Source organism: Apis laboriosa, unplaced genomic scaffold (assembly GCF_014066325.1).
Source record: "Apis laboriosa isolate Shangri-la unplaced genomic scaffold, ASM1406632v1 scaffold14409_cov159, whole genome shotgun sequence".
Classification (NCBI taxonomy): domain Eukaryota; kingdom Metazoa; phylum Arthropoda; class Insecta; order Hymenoptera; family Apidae; genus Apis; species Apis laboriosa.
In genome coordinates this window covers 51,397-67,696 of record NW_025221511.1, presented here as the reverse complement: position 1 = coordinate 67,696, position 16,300 = coordinate 51,397, and the positions used below count along the sequence as shown (strand labels likewise).

General features: G+C 38.5%; 1 protein-coding gene across 6 annotated transcripts in view; it reads right to left on the bottom strand.

The window, feature by feature from the left end:
* Window positions 1-16,300, bottom strand: part of LOC122721112 — a 119,142-nt gene that overhangs the window by 58,422 nt on the left and 44,420 nt on the right. For all 6 annotated transcript variants that reach the window (XM_043948412.1, XM_043948409.1, XM_043948411.1 and 3 more), the window contains 13 exons: window positions 14,040-16,287; window positions 12,643-13,954; window positions 12,193-12,556; window positions 11,478-12,086; window positions 10,589-11,374; window positions 9,075-10,235; window positions 8,151-8,930; window positions 7,233-7,883; window positions 6,522-7,123; window positions 3,506-4,148; window positions 2,795-3,133; window positions 2,344-2,649; window positions 1,971-2,122 (listed from right to left, as the gene is read on the bottom strand). In XM_043948412.1, the coding sequence (XP_043804347.1) occupies window positions 1,971-2,122; window positions 2,344-2,649; window positions 2,795-3,133; window positions 3,506-4,148; window positions 6,522-7,123; window positions 7,233-7,883; window positions 8,151-8,930; window positions 9,075-10,235; window positions 10,589-11,374; window positions 11,478-12,086; window positions 12,193-12,556; window positions 12,643-13,954; window positions 14,040-16,287 (9,953 nt within the window). The remainder of the gene's footprint in view (window positions 1-1,970; window positions 2,123-2,343; window positions 2,650-2,794; window positions 3,134-3,505; window positions 4,149-6,521; window positions 7,124-7,232; window positions 7,884-8,150; window positions 8,931-9,074; window positions 10,236-10,588; window positions 11,375-11,477; window positions 12,087-12,192; window positions 12,557-12,642; window positions 13,955-14,039; window positions 16,288-16,300) is intronic.

Genomic DNA, 16,300 nt, shown 5'->3' with positions numbered 1-16,300 from the left:
TTACCTAATGTCGATTAATGACCCGAACGTCGCCTGTGCGCGGAATTACGGGATACGCGTTGCGCAATCCGTCGCAACGTGTTTACAAACAAAGTTATTGTTCGTAAAGTGGAAATAGAATTCGGGTCGTTCATAGCGAGATACGAAGAAATTTTTCGAAATTATCCTTGTTTTCCTTCCCTTTCCGTTTTATTATTTCCCCCCACCCCTTTTCGACGAGTTTTGATTTGACGCTCCAACGAATGGACGCGTGGGTGTGGTGCGGTGGCCTTGGCATTCTTCGAGCTATCGTTTTCTCCTCCTTTGGTTTCGTTTTATCAAATTTTGAAATTTCGATATTGGGTTAAGAGTACTTACGTATAATAATAAAACAGATAGAATGAATGGGTTTTTTGTACGAAAGATAATAATACTAGGAACGTAGGTTAAAAATGATTAAAAATCTTATAAAGTTTTTGGTTGAGAATTATTGTGCAAAGAAGGCAGTGAACGATGAACAAGTTAATGTTCCTTAAATTCGAAATTTATATAAAATATTTTCTTTTTGAAAATTTAACGAGCATCATGATAAATAAAGTTTCAAAGAAGAGAACTCAGTTGAAACGAGAAAAAATTCTATTCATATCGTAGAATTCAATGGAATCTGAATCGAAAAAGGAAGACTGTTGATTGAAATAATAATTGTAGATTATATTCTCGATCCTATTATCGTAATTAAATAATGCAGCGAAGTCCCTCTCTCTCTCTCTCTTTCTCTCTCTTTTCTTTTTCTTCTTTGGTTAAAATATAAGTTTATGATATTATAATCTTCGTTTCTTGATATTAATTTTATGACGCAACGTGTATTCTGATATACGATGCACAATTATTTACAAGGTCTAATTACGTCATGGATTAATTTGGGTATGATGGAACACAGTGGAACACGTAATGCATGCTAAATCGATACACCTCGTAATCCATAAAGAATCTATCGCTATCGAGAAACCTTACTCGTGTCCTTTCCTTTTCTTCCATGTCTATTTCTATTTCTTTACTATTTCTCCTTTTCTACTCGTCGTTTACTCGACGAACGTATGACGAAATTCGAAATCAACGTCTCTTCGAAATCAAGTGTTCATCTCGACGAGGGGAAGAGAACGTAAACGTGCGTAAGATGAACGAACCGATCGACGAGTGAATTCGAAATTTACGGATTATTACAAATTAAAATAATTAAACGATATGGCGGCTGTAGATAAGTAAATTATCCTGTAAAGTAAGAATTGTGACAAGAAGAAGATATTTATATAATAAATTGAATTATCGATATTTTCGATGCGAAGATAATCTGAAACAAAAAGTATGAGAGGATGGGGGAAGCGGATATTACCTTCCCAAGGGGATGGTAATATGCATAAGCAAGACACGCACATATATACACACGCATGCACATGCGTTGAAATCGCACTCAAACGCACTGCGTGATCCCTTCGTCGATGATTCCGCAATTTAGCGGAACGATGGATAATTCTGTTTTCAATCAAAAAAAAAAAAAAAAAAAAAAAAAANAGAGAAATTATCTCGCGTTAATTTGATAATGAAAAAAGAAATGGCGATAAAAAAAAGATGGAGCAATTTATCGAGTAAATTTGGAATGATATTTTAACAAGTCACGAAGGCTTTTAACGAAATTAAAAAAAAAAAAAAATTATCCAACAAATTGTCCAGTAATCGATAAAAGTTATATCTTTGTAAAATTATATCGTGAAATATTTCCTAAAAAAGAAACAAAAGATTACGGATAAATAACGTTTCTGTAAAAAGCTGTAAAAAAGTTAACACGAAACGACGATTTAATACTAATCGATATTTGTGCATTATTTACAGGAAATTACCTCGACTTCGAAAGAAACCCGTTCAAGAGATAGACGACACTGATGCAGTGTCTTTGGCAGTGCGACATTACAATAAAATGCATTTTCACTCACGATTCGACGGAATTCTGCAATTTATTCAGCTTTTCCTCGAGAGCATGAGCTGGAGCCTCTGTGAAGGCAGCCAGATATGCTAGAACAGGTCCTGATAAAGCTTTCACTTCCGCTGCCATCGGTTTCAATTTCTCCGCTTCCGTTACCAACTCCTATACAAGTAAAAATTAAAATTAATAAAATAACACGTATTGTAAATTACAATTAAATAAAATATTTTACATGATAAGATACAATTTTTTTATTTATTTATTCTTAACTTTTATTCCACGAGTCACTTATCAAATTTAAATCAAACTCATCGTAACACACTCCTCTCCTTTACTTATTCCTTTCTCAACTAGATTAGACAAATATTACTCATGATACTTACATGTAGAGATTTGATGGTGTCGTGCAAATGTTGCTTAGAACGAACCACAGTGTCCAAAAGTTTGCTCTTCTCCTCGATAGCATTCACTTTAGTCTCGATAAGCGACCATTGTGCCTCCAGATCTTCCCAGTGCTTCGACAATGCCTCGAGGGCATCCCTTCGCCCTTCCAACCCGGAAACCAACTCTTTCCATTCCGCACTGATCTCAGAAATCTGCGCCTCTATCGTTTTCTTGTTATTAACGTCGGCCAATCGAAGCACTTCTTGACTGCGTTCGATCAATAGATCCAATTCGAATTGTTGATTCTGTATCGAGAAAAAGAAAGAGAGAAAACGCAAAATTTATCTTTCACCGTTTAATTATTATTACGTTGAACTGAGTTACGAGAACACGATGCGGATAGACTTGTGTAATTTCCACGGCAAACAGACGTCACGATTATCGACTAACCTGTATGTCATTGAGCGCGTGCGTGATCTTCTGGATGTTAAATTGCAGTCCAGCCAGAGTCGTGACAGGCTCGTCGGTGAATCTGCTCCTCGCTATCACAGCTCGGACTCGTTCCAAGGTTTGCGTGTAATCCTTCCACGTTTCAGCGCCTTGTTCCAACCTGGCACGTTGAGATTTCGCCGTGTTCAACGTGTTTTTCAATAATTGGGTGTGCTGCTGTTGTTCCGCGCTTAACTCCTCCTGCTCGGACGTGTTCAACGAAGGCCAAATTTTGTCACCGGCTTGCTGAATTTGCTGAGACACCAATTCGCGAATGGACGGCTCGCTGCTGAAGTAGATCTGTAAAATACGATCCGTTCGTGTTAACAATAAAGAGAGTTCTTTATTTTGAAAAGTAGTTAAACTGTAATATTGGATAATATCGTTGAGCTATTTCAAATTAACTTTATTCTTTTATGAATTGATTTTATTATGAATTTGTATTTTTAATCGCAAGATGGATCATCTTAATTTAACTGGTGAATCCATCGCTTATTTATTATCAATAGACTGTCGTAATCAGATCAGATGATGTATTTGCAAAACGAGATACTCAAACGATTATAGTTTTAGATTTCTGTCAAAAGTATTTATTTTTAAACAATTAACGTATCAGATCGTATCCTAATCTATGAATTACTCTAAATTATCATAAATTATCGATATACAAACCTTGTGCTCCTCGAGATCGCTCAGGATGTTCTCGAAATCGAGTCCATCCTTGTCACTTTCCAATCGAATCTCTGCCTCTCGAACCCAACTTCGAAGTTTCTCGGTAAGAGCAGCATACTCTTGTCTCAGCTTCATGTTGCTCTCCAAATAATTTCCACGTTCCTCCATTTCTCTGGGCAAAGAGGTCAACAGAGAGACAGCCTCGCTCAGCATTTCCTTCAACGAACCAGGCATTCCTTCTTCGTGGGGAACAGAATTCTTCAAATTTCTGATTCTATCGAGATGTTCGTTGACTGCATCGCAGAGCTCGTTATGTTTTTGCAATTCTGCTTCCACACTGATTGGATCTCTTTCCAGAAGAGGTCTAGATTTCACTTCTTTCTCTTTGTCCTCCAACCAATCGAGAATCTCAGCCAATTCGTTCGCCAATCTCTTGTGTTCCGCTGCTGCCAATTCGTGCTGCTCCCTTTGAGTTTCCACAGCTCTTCTTAGTCCTTGTAATTGTTGTTTCAGAGATTGCAGTTGTTCCGTTATATTGTTTCTATCCACAGTTGAGCCTTCTGCTGCGATTTGTTGACCCTTGTCCGTTGCACTGGCGAGGGTAGCTTCGCATTCTTGAATCTTCAGAATTGCATCGTCGTACCTGAAAAATTGAAAATAGAAGTATTTAGAAAGTGATCTGTAATTTTAAAATTTTTCAAATTTGTAATTTTCGAAACTAAAAAAATAGATTAAATAGAACCGAAATCCATGCGATTCAATCTCTGTAATTTTTCATACGTAATTATCTATAAATTTCTATTACGAATGATACATATATGCATATACATATTATTTGTCGTAATTATGTATATCGTAATATATTTTGCATATATTTTCATATTTTTATATTATTTTATATTATTTTAAATCACTTTTATAATTTGTATAATTTATACATCTTTTAAAATATATATAAAAATATATATCTTTGTATTTTTCACTTTCCTTTCTTTTTTTTAAATAAATATTTCTAAATATCATGAAATTTTCGCTTTTTTGTTTTATTTTTATTTTTACTTTTATTAAAATATTATAAAAAAAGCTTATAAATTATACGAAAGCGATAAATAGACGATTTTAGTACCCGTGGCGCCATCTCGCGGATGGACGCTGGAAGCTCCGACTTGCTACCCGGGTTACAGAATAGGCGAGGAGGTATTCGTGACGTCACAAATAAAAAAGGAAAGCAACATTGCGCGAAAAGGATAGAGAATGAATGCGCGCTCACCGCTTGCGCATGCGCAGTAACATTTTCTAACATATCCAGAATACTACGTGGAAAATTAATCAATTACTAATTTTTTACGCAAAATTTCTGTACTTTTAAGATCTAATATCAAAGCTAGAACCTCAAGCAACTTTCTCATATAAATTTTAGTAGAATTCTCTTTTTAATTAATTATTTATTAATGATTAATGCGTCATGTACGGGCTGACGCAACCGACATTCAATGCATTTTTCGCTAATTTCACATTATTACAAGATTTATTTATAAATATGAATATATAGGTCAGAAACGTTGTTTCTTCCTCTACATTCACATATAATTTTTATTCATAATTTTGTTCTGGTTTGAAGGAATAAATCGATTGTTTGTTACTCGGTCACGAATTCGACCTAACTTCGCGCATGCGTAGTAACACATTTCAATATATCGAACACACTACATCGAAAATTAATTAATTCCTGGTTTTTTACTGAAAATTTCTATACTTTTAGGCTTGAATCTCAAAGATAGAACCTCAAGCAAGTTTCTCGTATTAATTTTAGTAAGAAATTCCTTTTAATTAATTAATTATTAATGATAATCGTAGAGGATGTCTCAATCGCAAATTCTCGATCTATATCCGAGTAGCAAACAATCGATTTATTCGTTCAAACGAGAACAAAATTATGAATAAAAATTATATGTGAATGTAGAGGAAGAAACAACGTTTCTGACGTATATATTCATATTTATAAATAAATCTTATAATAATGTGAAATTAGCGAAAAATGCATTGAATGTCGGTTGCGTCAGCTCGTACATGACGCATTAATCATTAATAAATAATTAATTAAGAAGAGAATCCCACTAAAATTTATATGAGAAAGTTGCTTGAGATTCTAGCTTTGATATTCGATCTTAAAAGTACAGAAATTTTGCCTAAAAAACTAGTAATTGATTAATTTTCTACGTAGTATTCTCGATATGTTAGAAAATGTTACTGCGCATGCGCAAGCGGTGAGCGCGCATTTATTCTCTATCCTTTTCGCGCAATGTTGCTTTCCTTTTCTTATTTGTGACGTCACGAATACCTCCTCGCCTATTCTGTAACCCGGGTAACAAGTCGGAGCTTCCAGCGTCCATCCGCGAGATGGCGCCACCGGTATTAAAAATTGAATTTTCTTCCTTTTTCTAATATATATATAACACGTATCGTATGTTTTACATATAATATTAAATTCTATGTATATTTTTATATTTTTATATATCATTTATATATTTATTTCGTAAATATTCCCGTTTTATCATGTATATATTCTACATATATTTTACATTTATAAGCTTTTATATCAGATGTGAATTTTATTTTTTATATTTTACATTTTATATATTTTTATATTCTATTATAAATATTTTTTTATATATAAGAAGAAAAAAATAAACATAAAGAAAATAAATACATCAAATTTTGTAATTAGATTTTAAAAAATGTTAAAAATAAATGAAGAATGGTGAATAAAATTTTCCTTTTCCACGAATAAAAATTTTTTTTACTAAACAATGCAACAGTGCACACGTATATTAAGAATACGAAATTTTATAATACTTGTATGTAATATTACATACGTTTGTATTTTAATATATACTCTCTTAATTAAAATTCTCCAAAATATATTTTTTAATTATATCTTTCATATTTCTTTAGATTAGAATTAAATATTTAATCTAACTTTATAAATTAAGAAGATAAGATAAAATATAAATACCTTTTGATCTTTTCCTCCGTCGTTTGGCCAGAATTCTCGATATCTCGAACGATCTCCGTATATTTAGCTATGAAAGTAGTTATCTCTGTGATCAAAGCGATGAATTGTTGACGTAACAAAAGTAACTGGCGAAGTTTCGCAATTTGGGACTCTATAGCTTTCATGAGATCATCCTGCTGAGTTAATACCCCATGAAGATCGGCCACGTTGATCGACTGTAAGTCGGACAATTTCGCCTTGTTCGCCTTCAAATCGTTCAATATTCTCTCGTATGCATCCAGCATAGCCTCGACGTCTTCTACGCGTGAACCAATGGGTTTGTTAAGCTCGTGAAGTTCTTTCTGAACGTCTGTCATGTATTGAATGGCTTCAGCTACTCGTGCCAATGATTCTTCGGCTTCGTCGATGCTCTTTTGAAGGGCGAGGGCTCTTTCATTTATTATTCCAGCAACTCTACCGTGAGCTTCCTTCATGTTTTGCAATTGTTCGTTTAATTCGAGCTTATCGGCATCGGTCACGGTTGGAAGAATCGATTTTCCTTGTTGCATTAATTTCTCGATATCGTCTGCGTACTCCTTCGCCTCTTTCTTCAAACGATCGTACTGGAGCAACAAATGGAAGATGGTTGAAACAAATATTCGTAAAAATATTAATGGATATTAATGAAAAAAATATATTAAATAATTGATATATAATTTAGATATATCCTACCTTAGCCAGTTGCTCTCTTAGAATGTCAATACTGGAAGTTCTCAGATCCGAAGATGTAGCAACTTCAGCTTCATTGATCCATCTCTGGCACTTGTCTATTTCACTCTCGAAAGCCTTTCGCCCTTGAAGAAGATCCGCCAACGCAGCTTGTTTCTCTTGTGCCTCGCTTTTCAGCTCCTCGTAGTCTTTGTTCAATTCATCCAAGATCTTATTCAATCTGGCACGATCCTCTTCGCTGCACTCCTTCAGCAAATTGTTTCCTTGTTTCAAAATGTCGTTCAGGTCTTTCTCGCTGAACGAATCGATATCAGTTTCCAATTCACCGTGTTGCACGATATCTTGCTCGACCTTCGACGCCTTTAGAGGGAGATAACCACTCAATTTCTTCAAATTGTTGCTCTTCGATTTGATCCAGCTTCGTGCTCGTTCGAGATCAGCCTCGAACTTACGACGGGCATCAGCCGCAGCCGTGGCACTCGAGATTCCCTCTGTCAAAATCGTGCAAAGTTGGGATTGTTCACCACGTAGAGCTTTCGTTTCATTTTCCAATTGTTGCTGCTCGTTCGACTCTAATTCGTTCTGCATGTTTCCTACTCGTTTCTCCAACGTATCGATCACCATTTGTTTTCCCTCTGCTTCCTTCAACATCGCCTGTAATTCAATAATGTACATATCGTAGGTATATTTCTAAAAAATAAATAAATCTCCCCTTCTGTCTCTCTATTTTAATCTAATACTTTGAATCTTTATATTCTTTTCTTATTCTTCTCTATTGTTCCTACTTCCTTTATTATTAAATTAATAAAATTTTCATGAATTAAAAGAAAAAAAAAGAACAAATGGAAAAAATACAAATTGGAAACAAAGAAAGTGAAAGATAATTTGCATTTGAATTTTATTTGTGGATAATTTAATTACCTTCAAAGCAAGAAGCCTTTCTTCTGCCTGCTTGCTGTCAAATCCAACAGGCTCGGACATCTGAGCTTGCTTCTTCTTTTGCTGAATCCAATCTCTATTCTCTTCGATCTCCTGCCTCGTAGCTTCAATACCTTGGGCAGTCATGTCCAACACTTGCGCCTTCCTCTGCAGTTTCTTCCCTATATCAGCGTATCGTCTCTCCACCGATTTAATTTGCTCTTCTATTTGCTGGGAATCCAGATTGCTCACCGAATCCATCACCTGATCGCTCAAAGTCTTCACCTCGTTCAATTTTCCGGGCCCTTGGGACTCAAACTCGGTCGTGATCTCTTTCACGCTAGCTATCTTCTGTCCAATCGTCTGCCCGTTCCCTTTCTCGATAACGTCCACCTTTTTGGACAACGTGTCCAACCACGATTGCATGTTCTGCACCTGTGTCCTATACTTCTGAATCAGATCCTGCGCCGCTTGTTTCCCAGCGATGGCATCCGTCAACTCTGCCTCCAATTTGTTCAATCCCTCCTCGATATCCTGATCGTCCTCGTGAAGAGACAGCTCTGTCAATGCGTGAGTTCGACGTTCTCCGACGTTTCCAAGCAGATCGTTCATAGCTTGCAATTCGGCAAGAGCTGCTTCGGATCTCAATTTCGCTGGACGGGACTTCCATTCGGCGCACAGAGCCCTTTGCTGGTTTATCCACGCACGGAGAACGTTCTTCTGTCGGGTTTGCTCTTCCAACTCGTTTAGAGCCTTGGTTACGTTCATCAAGTGTCCCTGCGCCTATTGAAATTTACGATATTGTTCAATATTTCATGCATCTCGTACTTAAATTAAATTAAACATGGATTGTTGGAAAATTAAAAATCATATTTTAAGAATATTAGAGTATATTAATATCGATGATAAATATATCAAATTAAATACCTGATCGATCAATTCCTCCAATTTGTTTCTCACTTCGACTTCCCTAGCCGGAATCTGCACAGGCGGCGCATCCAGAGGACTTCCGGGTCTGGAGACACATGCCACCGCAGCCTCGCAAGCCTCCACAGCCAGAGCAAGCCTTGTCTTCTCCCCTTGCAATTTATTGTGCAACGTGCGAGCATTTTCGAATCTCTGTTTCGCTGCGTCGAGAGTATCCAACGGCGCTTCCATTTCTTGAGCGATTTCCGGTTCGTAGGCGTCCAAATTCTTCATAATACTCTCCAGAGTGTTCTCGTACTCCTGGAATTTGACCAACGATTCCGCCAATCGTTTCTTTATTTGCAATGCCGTGTTCAACAAGGAGTTGTAGCTCTCTTGAACATTTTGCAATTGCGTTTCGATGATCGTTTTAATTTCGGGATTGACAGCGACGTATCGAGTGATCTGTCCATTCCCTTTCAACTTTAAATCGTTCAAGACACTCGTGTAATTCTCGATTTCCGCGAGCAAGTTTTCATGCTGCTGAATTTGCGACACCGTTTGTTCCTTGTTCGTGATGTAGAGAGAATTGTGAGCCATTAATTGGAAAGATATTTGCAACAGCCACTTCTCCGTCTCTTGCAAGGCTGCGTGATACGCGTTGTATTCTTGCATCTCGTTCTCGATCAACCTCTTCCTCTCGTCGACGTTTTCGCTCAAATTCTCCCATCGTTTCAACAGTTCCTTCGTTCGTTCCAGAGGCGTGTTTTTCTTCGCCAATTTCGACAATTCGCTAGCTTCGTCCGTTAAATGATCCAACTCGGTCTTCTTGCCGCGTACTTCCTCCTGGATGTGCTTATAACGTTCAAGCATGGTCTTCATATCGCCGAATTCTCCTTTCGTGTCTGGAAGATCTTGCATACTATTCTCCGTTTCTTCCAACCATCGTTTCAATTTTCCATGAGCTTCTGAATGATCGTCCCAGCGATGCAACAGGGATTTAAGTTGAGCTTGAACGGTGTTCAAATCGATGCTGAGCTGTTCCCAGCTGGAAAGAAGTCCCGCCATGTCTGATCTCAGTTGATCCTGTTGCTCTGGTACAGCTGTGTCTATGGCTTTCGTGAAGGCAGTTTGCAATGTTGACAATAAATGTTGACCCTCGGTAATTCTTGTTGCTACGATCTATGACAGAAAAGGAAATCAAATGATTTCTTTAAAAAAGTTATAATTAATCCTAATCTTTTAAGAATTCTCTCGCGATTTCTGAAAGCCTAGAACGCATTTCCAGGTAAAAATGTAAGCCTGAATCGCAGACCCATTCATAATTTCTGCGTTAAACAAATCTTTATCTTAAATACTTTGAATCCTTAATAATCAATCAAATAAAACAAAAAGTGACTTTAATTTAACACAGTTTCTTTCATGTTTTAAATTGGTTTTGATGAAAAATTTTTAGCTTCTTTTTATATATTTTTTAATTGAATGTACTAACACACTTTACTTGAATAAAAACTCATAATCTATTAATTGCATACCTTGATAGTTTCCAATTTATCCTTAGCCCATTCAGCATCTCCAACGCCCATACAATCTTGTACCGAGCCTCGAGCAATGCGCAACCAATCTTCCATTTCCTTCTTCGCCTTCAGGAACTCGGTATGATCGGACAGATTCTTCTCCACCCGAGAAACAAGACCTTGCATATCGGTCAACAGAGACGTGTAAGCAGATTGCAATTGCACAGTCTTGTCACGAGCCCAGCTGCAAGCGCTCAGCTCCAGCAAGGCCTCGCATTTGTCGTTCAGATCTTCCAAAACTGGTTTCTGTTGGATAGCTTCCTCCACGAGACTTTTGCATCGGACCAAGTCCTCCGGAGTTTTGTTCTCTTTCGATTGTTCGTCGTTCACCTTCTTCTGGAAATGATCTATCCATCTCTTCATACTGTCTAAAGCAGTTGTAAATTGAGACCAACTGGCGATACAATTGGACAAAGTCTTCTGGGACTCGTGACACTGAGATTGTAGAGATTTCCAATTTGCTTGCAGTTGTTTCATATCCTGTTTGATGGTTTCCTGACCTTCTGGACCTGTACTAGCGATTACACCATCGCTGAGTTGGATAACCTTCGAGATCAAACTCTCTCCTTTGGAAAGGGAAGCTATGATCTGGTTCACTTTGTTCTCTCGTTCGATGATTCGCTCCTTCTCCCCATGAGTGTCGCAGTTTTGTTGAAGTTCCAGCTTTGTATGACGAACCCAGTCCGCTGCTTCGTTGTGAGCTTGTTGGAACTTTTCGTGATCGTTCACTTGCTCTTCCAAATTCTAAAAATATGGAAATATAAATATTTAAAAACCGATGATAACCATTTTTATTTCACTTCTTTCTTTAATCCTGGTATCGCGTATTTATATAAAGGATACGTACCTTAATCTTTTCAGCGATCAATTTGGTCAATTCATCGTACTTGGCAATAGTGGATTGATAAGGACCAATAGGTATACTGGAATCTTCAGCCAAACGAGCTTTCAATCGATCTACAGTTTCACCATGACCTTGAATATCTCTCTGAACTGTTTTATACTTCTCCAATACCGCTCGTTTTTCGCTCAGATCGTTCTTGTACATTTCACCTGGTTGAATTTTACCCTCGATCTCTTCGATCCAATCTGTAGTCAATCGATGAATTTTGTTCAATTCCTCCAATGCGCTTGCTCTAGCTGAAAGCTTCTGTCTTATGTCTTCCACGTTCACCAATAATCTCTCAAACTCCGTCTTCAGATTCTCTGTATCCTCTTGAATCTTTGCGGCGCCATTCTGTTCCGTGTTCATGATCACTTTTTCTTTCAGTTCGAGAGCATAACGCAACTTGTTCTGGCCTTGTTCCAGTGTTTGTCTGATGGCTTTGCAAGTGTGCAATTTATTGTTCACTTCGGTTAAGGTGCTTGGAAGTTCCTTACACTCGCTCAATTTGTCACGTGTTCGTTCTATCCAATCTTGACATTCTTGATACAACGTATTATGTTGTTGATGTTCCTGAATATGAGAAAAGTAAAACGTATATTTTATATCATGAAATAAAATGTGAAATTCGAGTCTCAATCTATAAACAAAGTGATAAAATATGGAAAATAAAATGTACCTGATAATGTAACTCGAGACGTCTCATTATTTCTTTGGCCAAAGATAGAAGAGCATTATACTTGGTCGTCAATTGAGTAATAGCGTTAGAAATTCTAGTATCCGCACAAGTTTCCAGTAACATCTGAGCCTTCATATTCAATCGATCTAATTCCTTCTGCCAGTCGAACAAAGTTTGTAAATGGATCTGGAACTGTTCGAGAACATTCTTCTTCTCTTCCAAACTATCCTGAAGTTTATTGAACGATTGCACCAACTGTTCCGTCTGCGTGAGCCATTCGGTAGCTTCCGAGAATTGATCTTCGTACTCCGTCCATTTCACTATTCCTACCTCCAACAAACTCTTGGTGTTGTTCAGGGAGTCTCTGTAAAAAAATATAAATCATCAGTATATATTAAAGTATTCCTTCATTCCTTAACTTGTATCTTCATCGTTAATTACAATACTTACACATAACTATCGTACTCTTCTTGCAACAACGCCACTTCCTCTTCAATAATCTCTTTGTCCTCCTCATCCGCGATCTGGCATGCCGCGTTTCCTTGCTCCAAGGCGTGTTGCAATTTCTTCTGACCCTCTGGCAGCTCACTTTGCAGTACCTTCAATTGAGTGATCTTGTTCGCCAACGATTCCTTATCTCCAGTAGGCTCGGAACATTTACCAAGCCTCTCCTTGGCAGCTCTTATCCACTGTATAAATTCATTTCCACTGTCTATAAACGCTTGATGTTGCTCTACAGTCTCCTTCTGTTTGGCATACAATTCCTGAGCTTGTTTACTCAATGTTTCATATTTGATTGAAATTTCCGTGGCTGGTGTGGCCTGTCGAAGATCCTCGGCCTTCGTTGTAACCGATTGAATCATCGGTTCGAACGCCACTATATCTTGAACGATGCTGTTCGTTTGCCTGAGATTCGCCTTCCTTTCTCCGATAGCCAAGGAACTCAATCCAGCCAGACCCTTTCTAGCCTTAGATACCTTCTGTTCGCAGACTTGTTGCAATTTAGCTTCTCTATCGTTGATCCATTGCTGCAACTGCAGATAAGACGAGCTGTAATCAGCCCATTGAAGAAGACTCGTTTCCAAACGCACTTTCGTCGTCGAGATCTTCTTCACCAATCTCTCCCAATCATTTTGGATCTCTTTCAATTGAGCATTGATCTCTTCTCGCCCGTCCGACCGAGTGTTTCTCATCACTTTCTCGCCACAATTCACCGTCAGATGGACCAAGTTCTGACCCTCTTCCCGTTTCCTCAACAACTCTTGGATATTGTCCAATCTGTTCTGCAATTCTTCTCTGCTGCTAGTCGACGCTGCTTCTGTCCCCTTTCGAATAATCTGTTTCGCGTTCTCGATCCAGGCACGTGTCTTTTCCAAATTAGCTTCGTATTCTTTGTGCTGAGCTAGATTGGTTTCGACTTTGTTGAGGACATCTTTGGCAAGATTCACTTGAACCTGATAACGCGAGTTTAAGTGTCGAAGCTGGTTATTTATGTAGGTGTCCAAGTGAGACGAAAGTAGACTGGACGCTGTCTTGTTGAATTTGTCGATTTGTTCCTGTCCTTTCAGCAAATTCTCCAATATCTCTTTCACTTCTTGCACCTGTTTTTCCTTCTCAGCTACATTTGGTAATAGAGAATTCTTTTGAGCCTTTATGAGAATATCAAATTGCTGCAACCAATCGCTTAATCTTTCGTACTCGTCCTTGTAATCGCGCCATTGGCTCACCGTTTGTTCTAATTGATCCTTTTGTTGCTTGATTTCTGTGAAATAAATGAGAGAGAAAAAAATATATTATATATTATTTAACAAATTAAAAAAAAAAAAAAAAACACTGAAATCACTTACCTCTGAAAAGTTCCTCGAAACTCTGAGTCAAAGCTTTCACCTCGTTCTTTATAATTTCCTGACCTTGAGGACTCGTGCTCGCGCATACAACCTTCCCAGTATGCTGAAGATGTTCCACCAACAATTCTCCTTGAGCTTTCTTGTTCAACAAACTCTCCAGTGGAGCCACAGCATTTTCGATAGCCAATTTATCGCTTAAAGGTCTTTGCTTCATAGATGGAATCTTCTCGCGAGCTCGACTCAACCAATTAATAATATCATCGTGCGCCTCCTTGTATAATCTATGATCCTTGTACTGTTCTTCACGTTCGGTCAGCAAAGACTTGATTTTTTCAAACAACGTATCGAATCTGTTCAAAATGCTCTGTGCCTGTGATGCAGCTAACCCTTGAGGTCCACTGGCGATCATCTCAGCGACCTTGATCTTCAGACTATCGACTTCAATGTTCTCACATCGAACTTTCTCTTCTAAAGCCTTGATACGTTCCAGTTGACATCTCTTCTCAGACATAGTAGTTTGGAAAGGCATGAACTCGTTCAAAGCAGACTGCATGTAGTCCACCGTCTTGTTCATCGATTGTATCTGTTCTAAAAGGCCAGCCCATTTATTGATGGAGTCATCCAAATTAGTTTTGGTCTCCAACATCTTCGAGGCCAGAGCACTCCATTGCTCTTGCAGCTTTCCAACAGCATCGTTGATAGCTTTGTGTCCAGTTGGAGCCGTGTTTGCCAAGACTGCTTGAGCTAATTCCACAATACCTTGTACCTTGGCGAATCCATCTTCCTTGTACAATAATAAGTCTTGCACTATCTCCATCTTGTTCTCCAAATCTTTTTGAGAGGATGCACCTAAGTCAGAGCAATAGGCCAATTTCTTCCTAATGTCGTCTAACCATCTAGTACATTCTGCCACTTGATTATCGAATTCCTGATGAGTGGTCACATATTGATGCCAACGACTGTTCAAGTCTTTCACTTTGTTCGATATTTGTTGATACTTGATGCTCAATTCCGACATATGAGTGGTACGAGACGTGATATTCTTATGAAGCTGTTGAGCCTTCTCGGTAACAGCGTCTATCTCCAATTCTTTCGCACGCACCTGTCCCTGAAGAGTTCTCAAAAGTTCCAACTGATCTTTCTTCTCCTGCAAGGTAGCCTTCAAGTCCACCGCATGAAGCTTGGTGTCAGTTTCTCTCATCCAAGCCAAACAACGTTCCTTCGATGTTTCGAACTCGTTCCATTGTTGAAGCTTATTCTCCAGTGTTTCTATAGTAGACTTCACCGCAGTGACCAGACTTTCCCACTCTTGCTGCGAGGAATCGATCTGAGATCGAATATTTATCTGTCCAGACTCCAACGTGCCTGGAATCACTTTCTCGCCTAGTGTTCTTATCTGTTGCACTCTTGGTTTATCCTCTGGTAAACCCTGCAATAAGTTCCTCAATCTGTCCAGATTAGTATGAAGAGACACACGTTCGAGTTCCGTGTCACCCCAAAGAATAACCGCATTGTGAGTCGCATCTATCCACTCGTGGGTATCCAGAACAGCCTTGCTGTACTGTTGATGATCACTAACGATGCCTTCGTATCTTTCGACGAAAGCAGCCGCACGTTTCAACACGGTTGCGTGTCTCTCGCTCAATTTCTTCAGCGTCAGATGCACCTTGTCCGTGGAATCCGGCAAATTGTCAGCCTTGTCTCGAAGATCGAGTAGATCTTGTTGATGGGATTGGATATCGTGCAAAAAGGAACGATAAATTTGTAATTGGGCTCGTTTCTCGTCCAACGTGGTTTTCAACTCGATTTCTGGTTTCAATTGAGTCTCAACAGTTCTTAGCCACTTGTCGAACGATTCGTTGGACTCGTCGAAACCGGACCAACGAGATATCTTCGATTGCAACTCTCGTTCAGTGGAGGCAATGCTGTCGTAGAGCTCTTCGAAAGCTCGTTGGAGATCTAATAATTGTTGGCGAACGATTTCTCTGCCTTCCATGCCTGTGGTAGGATACAAACGTTCTCCAGCTTCGACGGTATTATTGATCAAAAGAGTTGCCGAAGATTGTCGGGTTAGAAGATCTTTTAGGGTTGCCACGTTCGAAGTTAATTCTTGGCGAGTACCGCTGAAGTCATCCTTGATTGATTGATAAGTAGTTCGTGTGTTTGCCAGCCATTCGGAACATTGTTTGTAACGTTCAAGATAGGCTGCGTGATCCGCCACTGCTTGTTCACATTTTTTAACTAATTCCTATGGTTCAAAC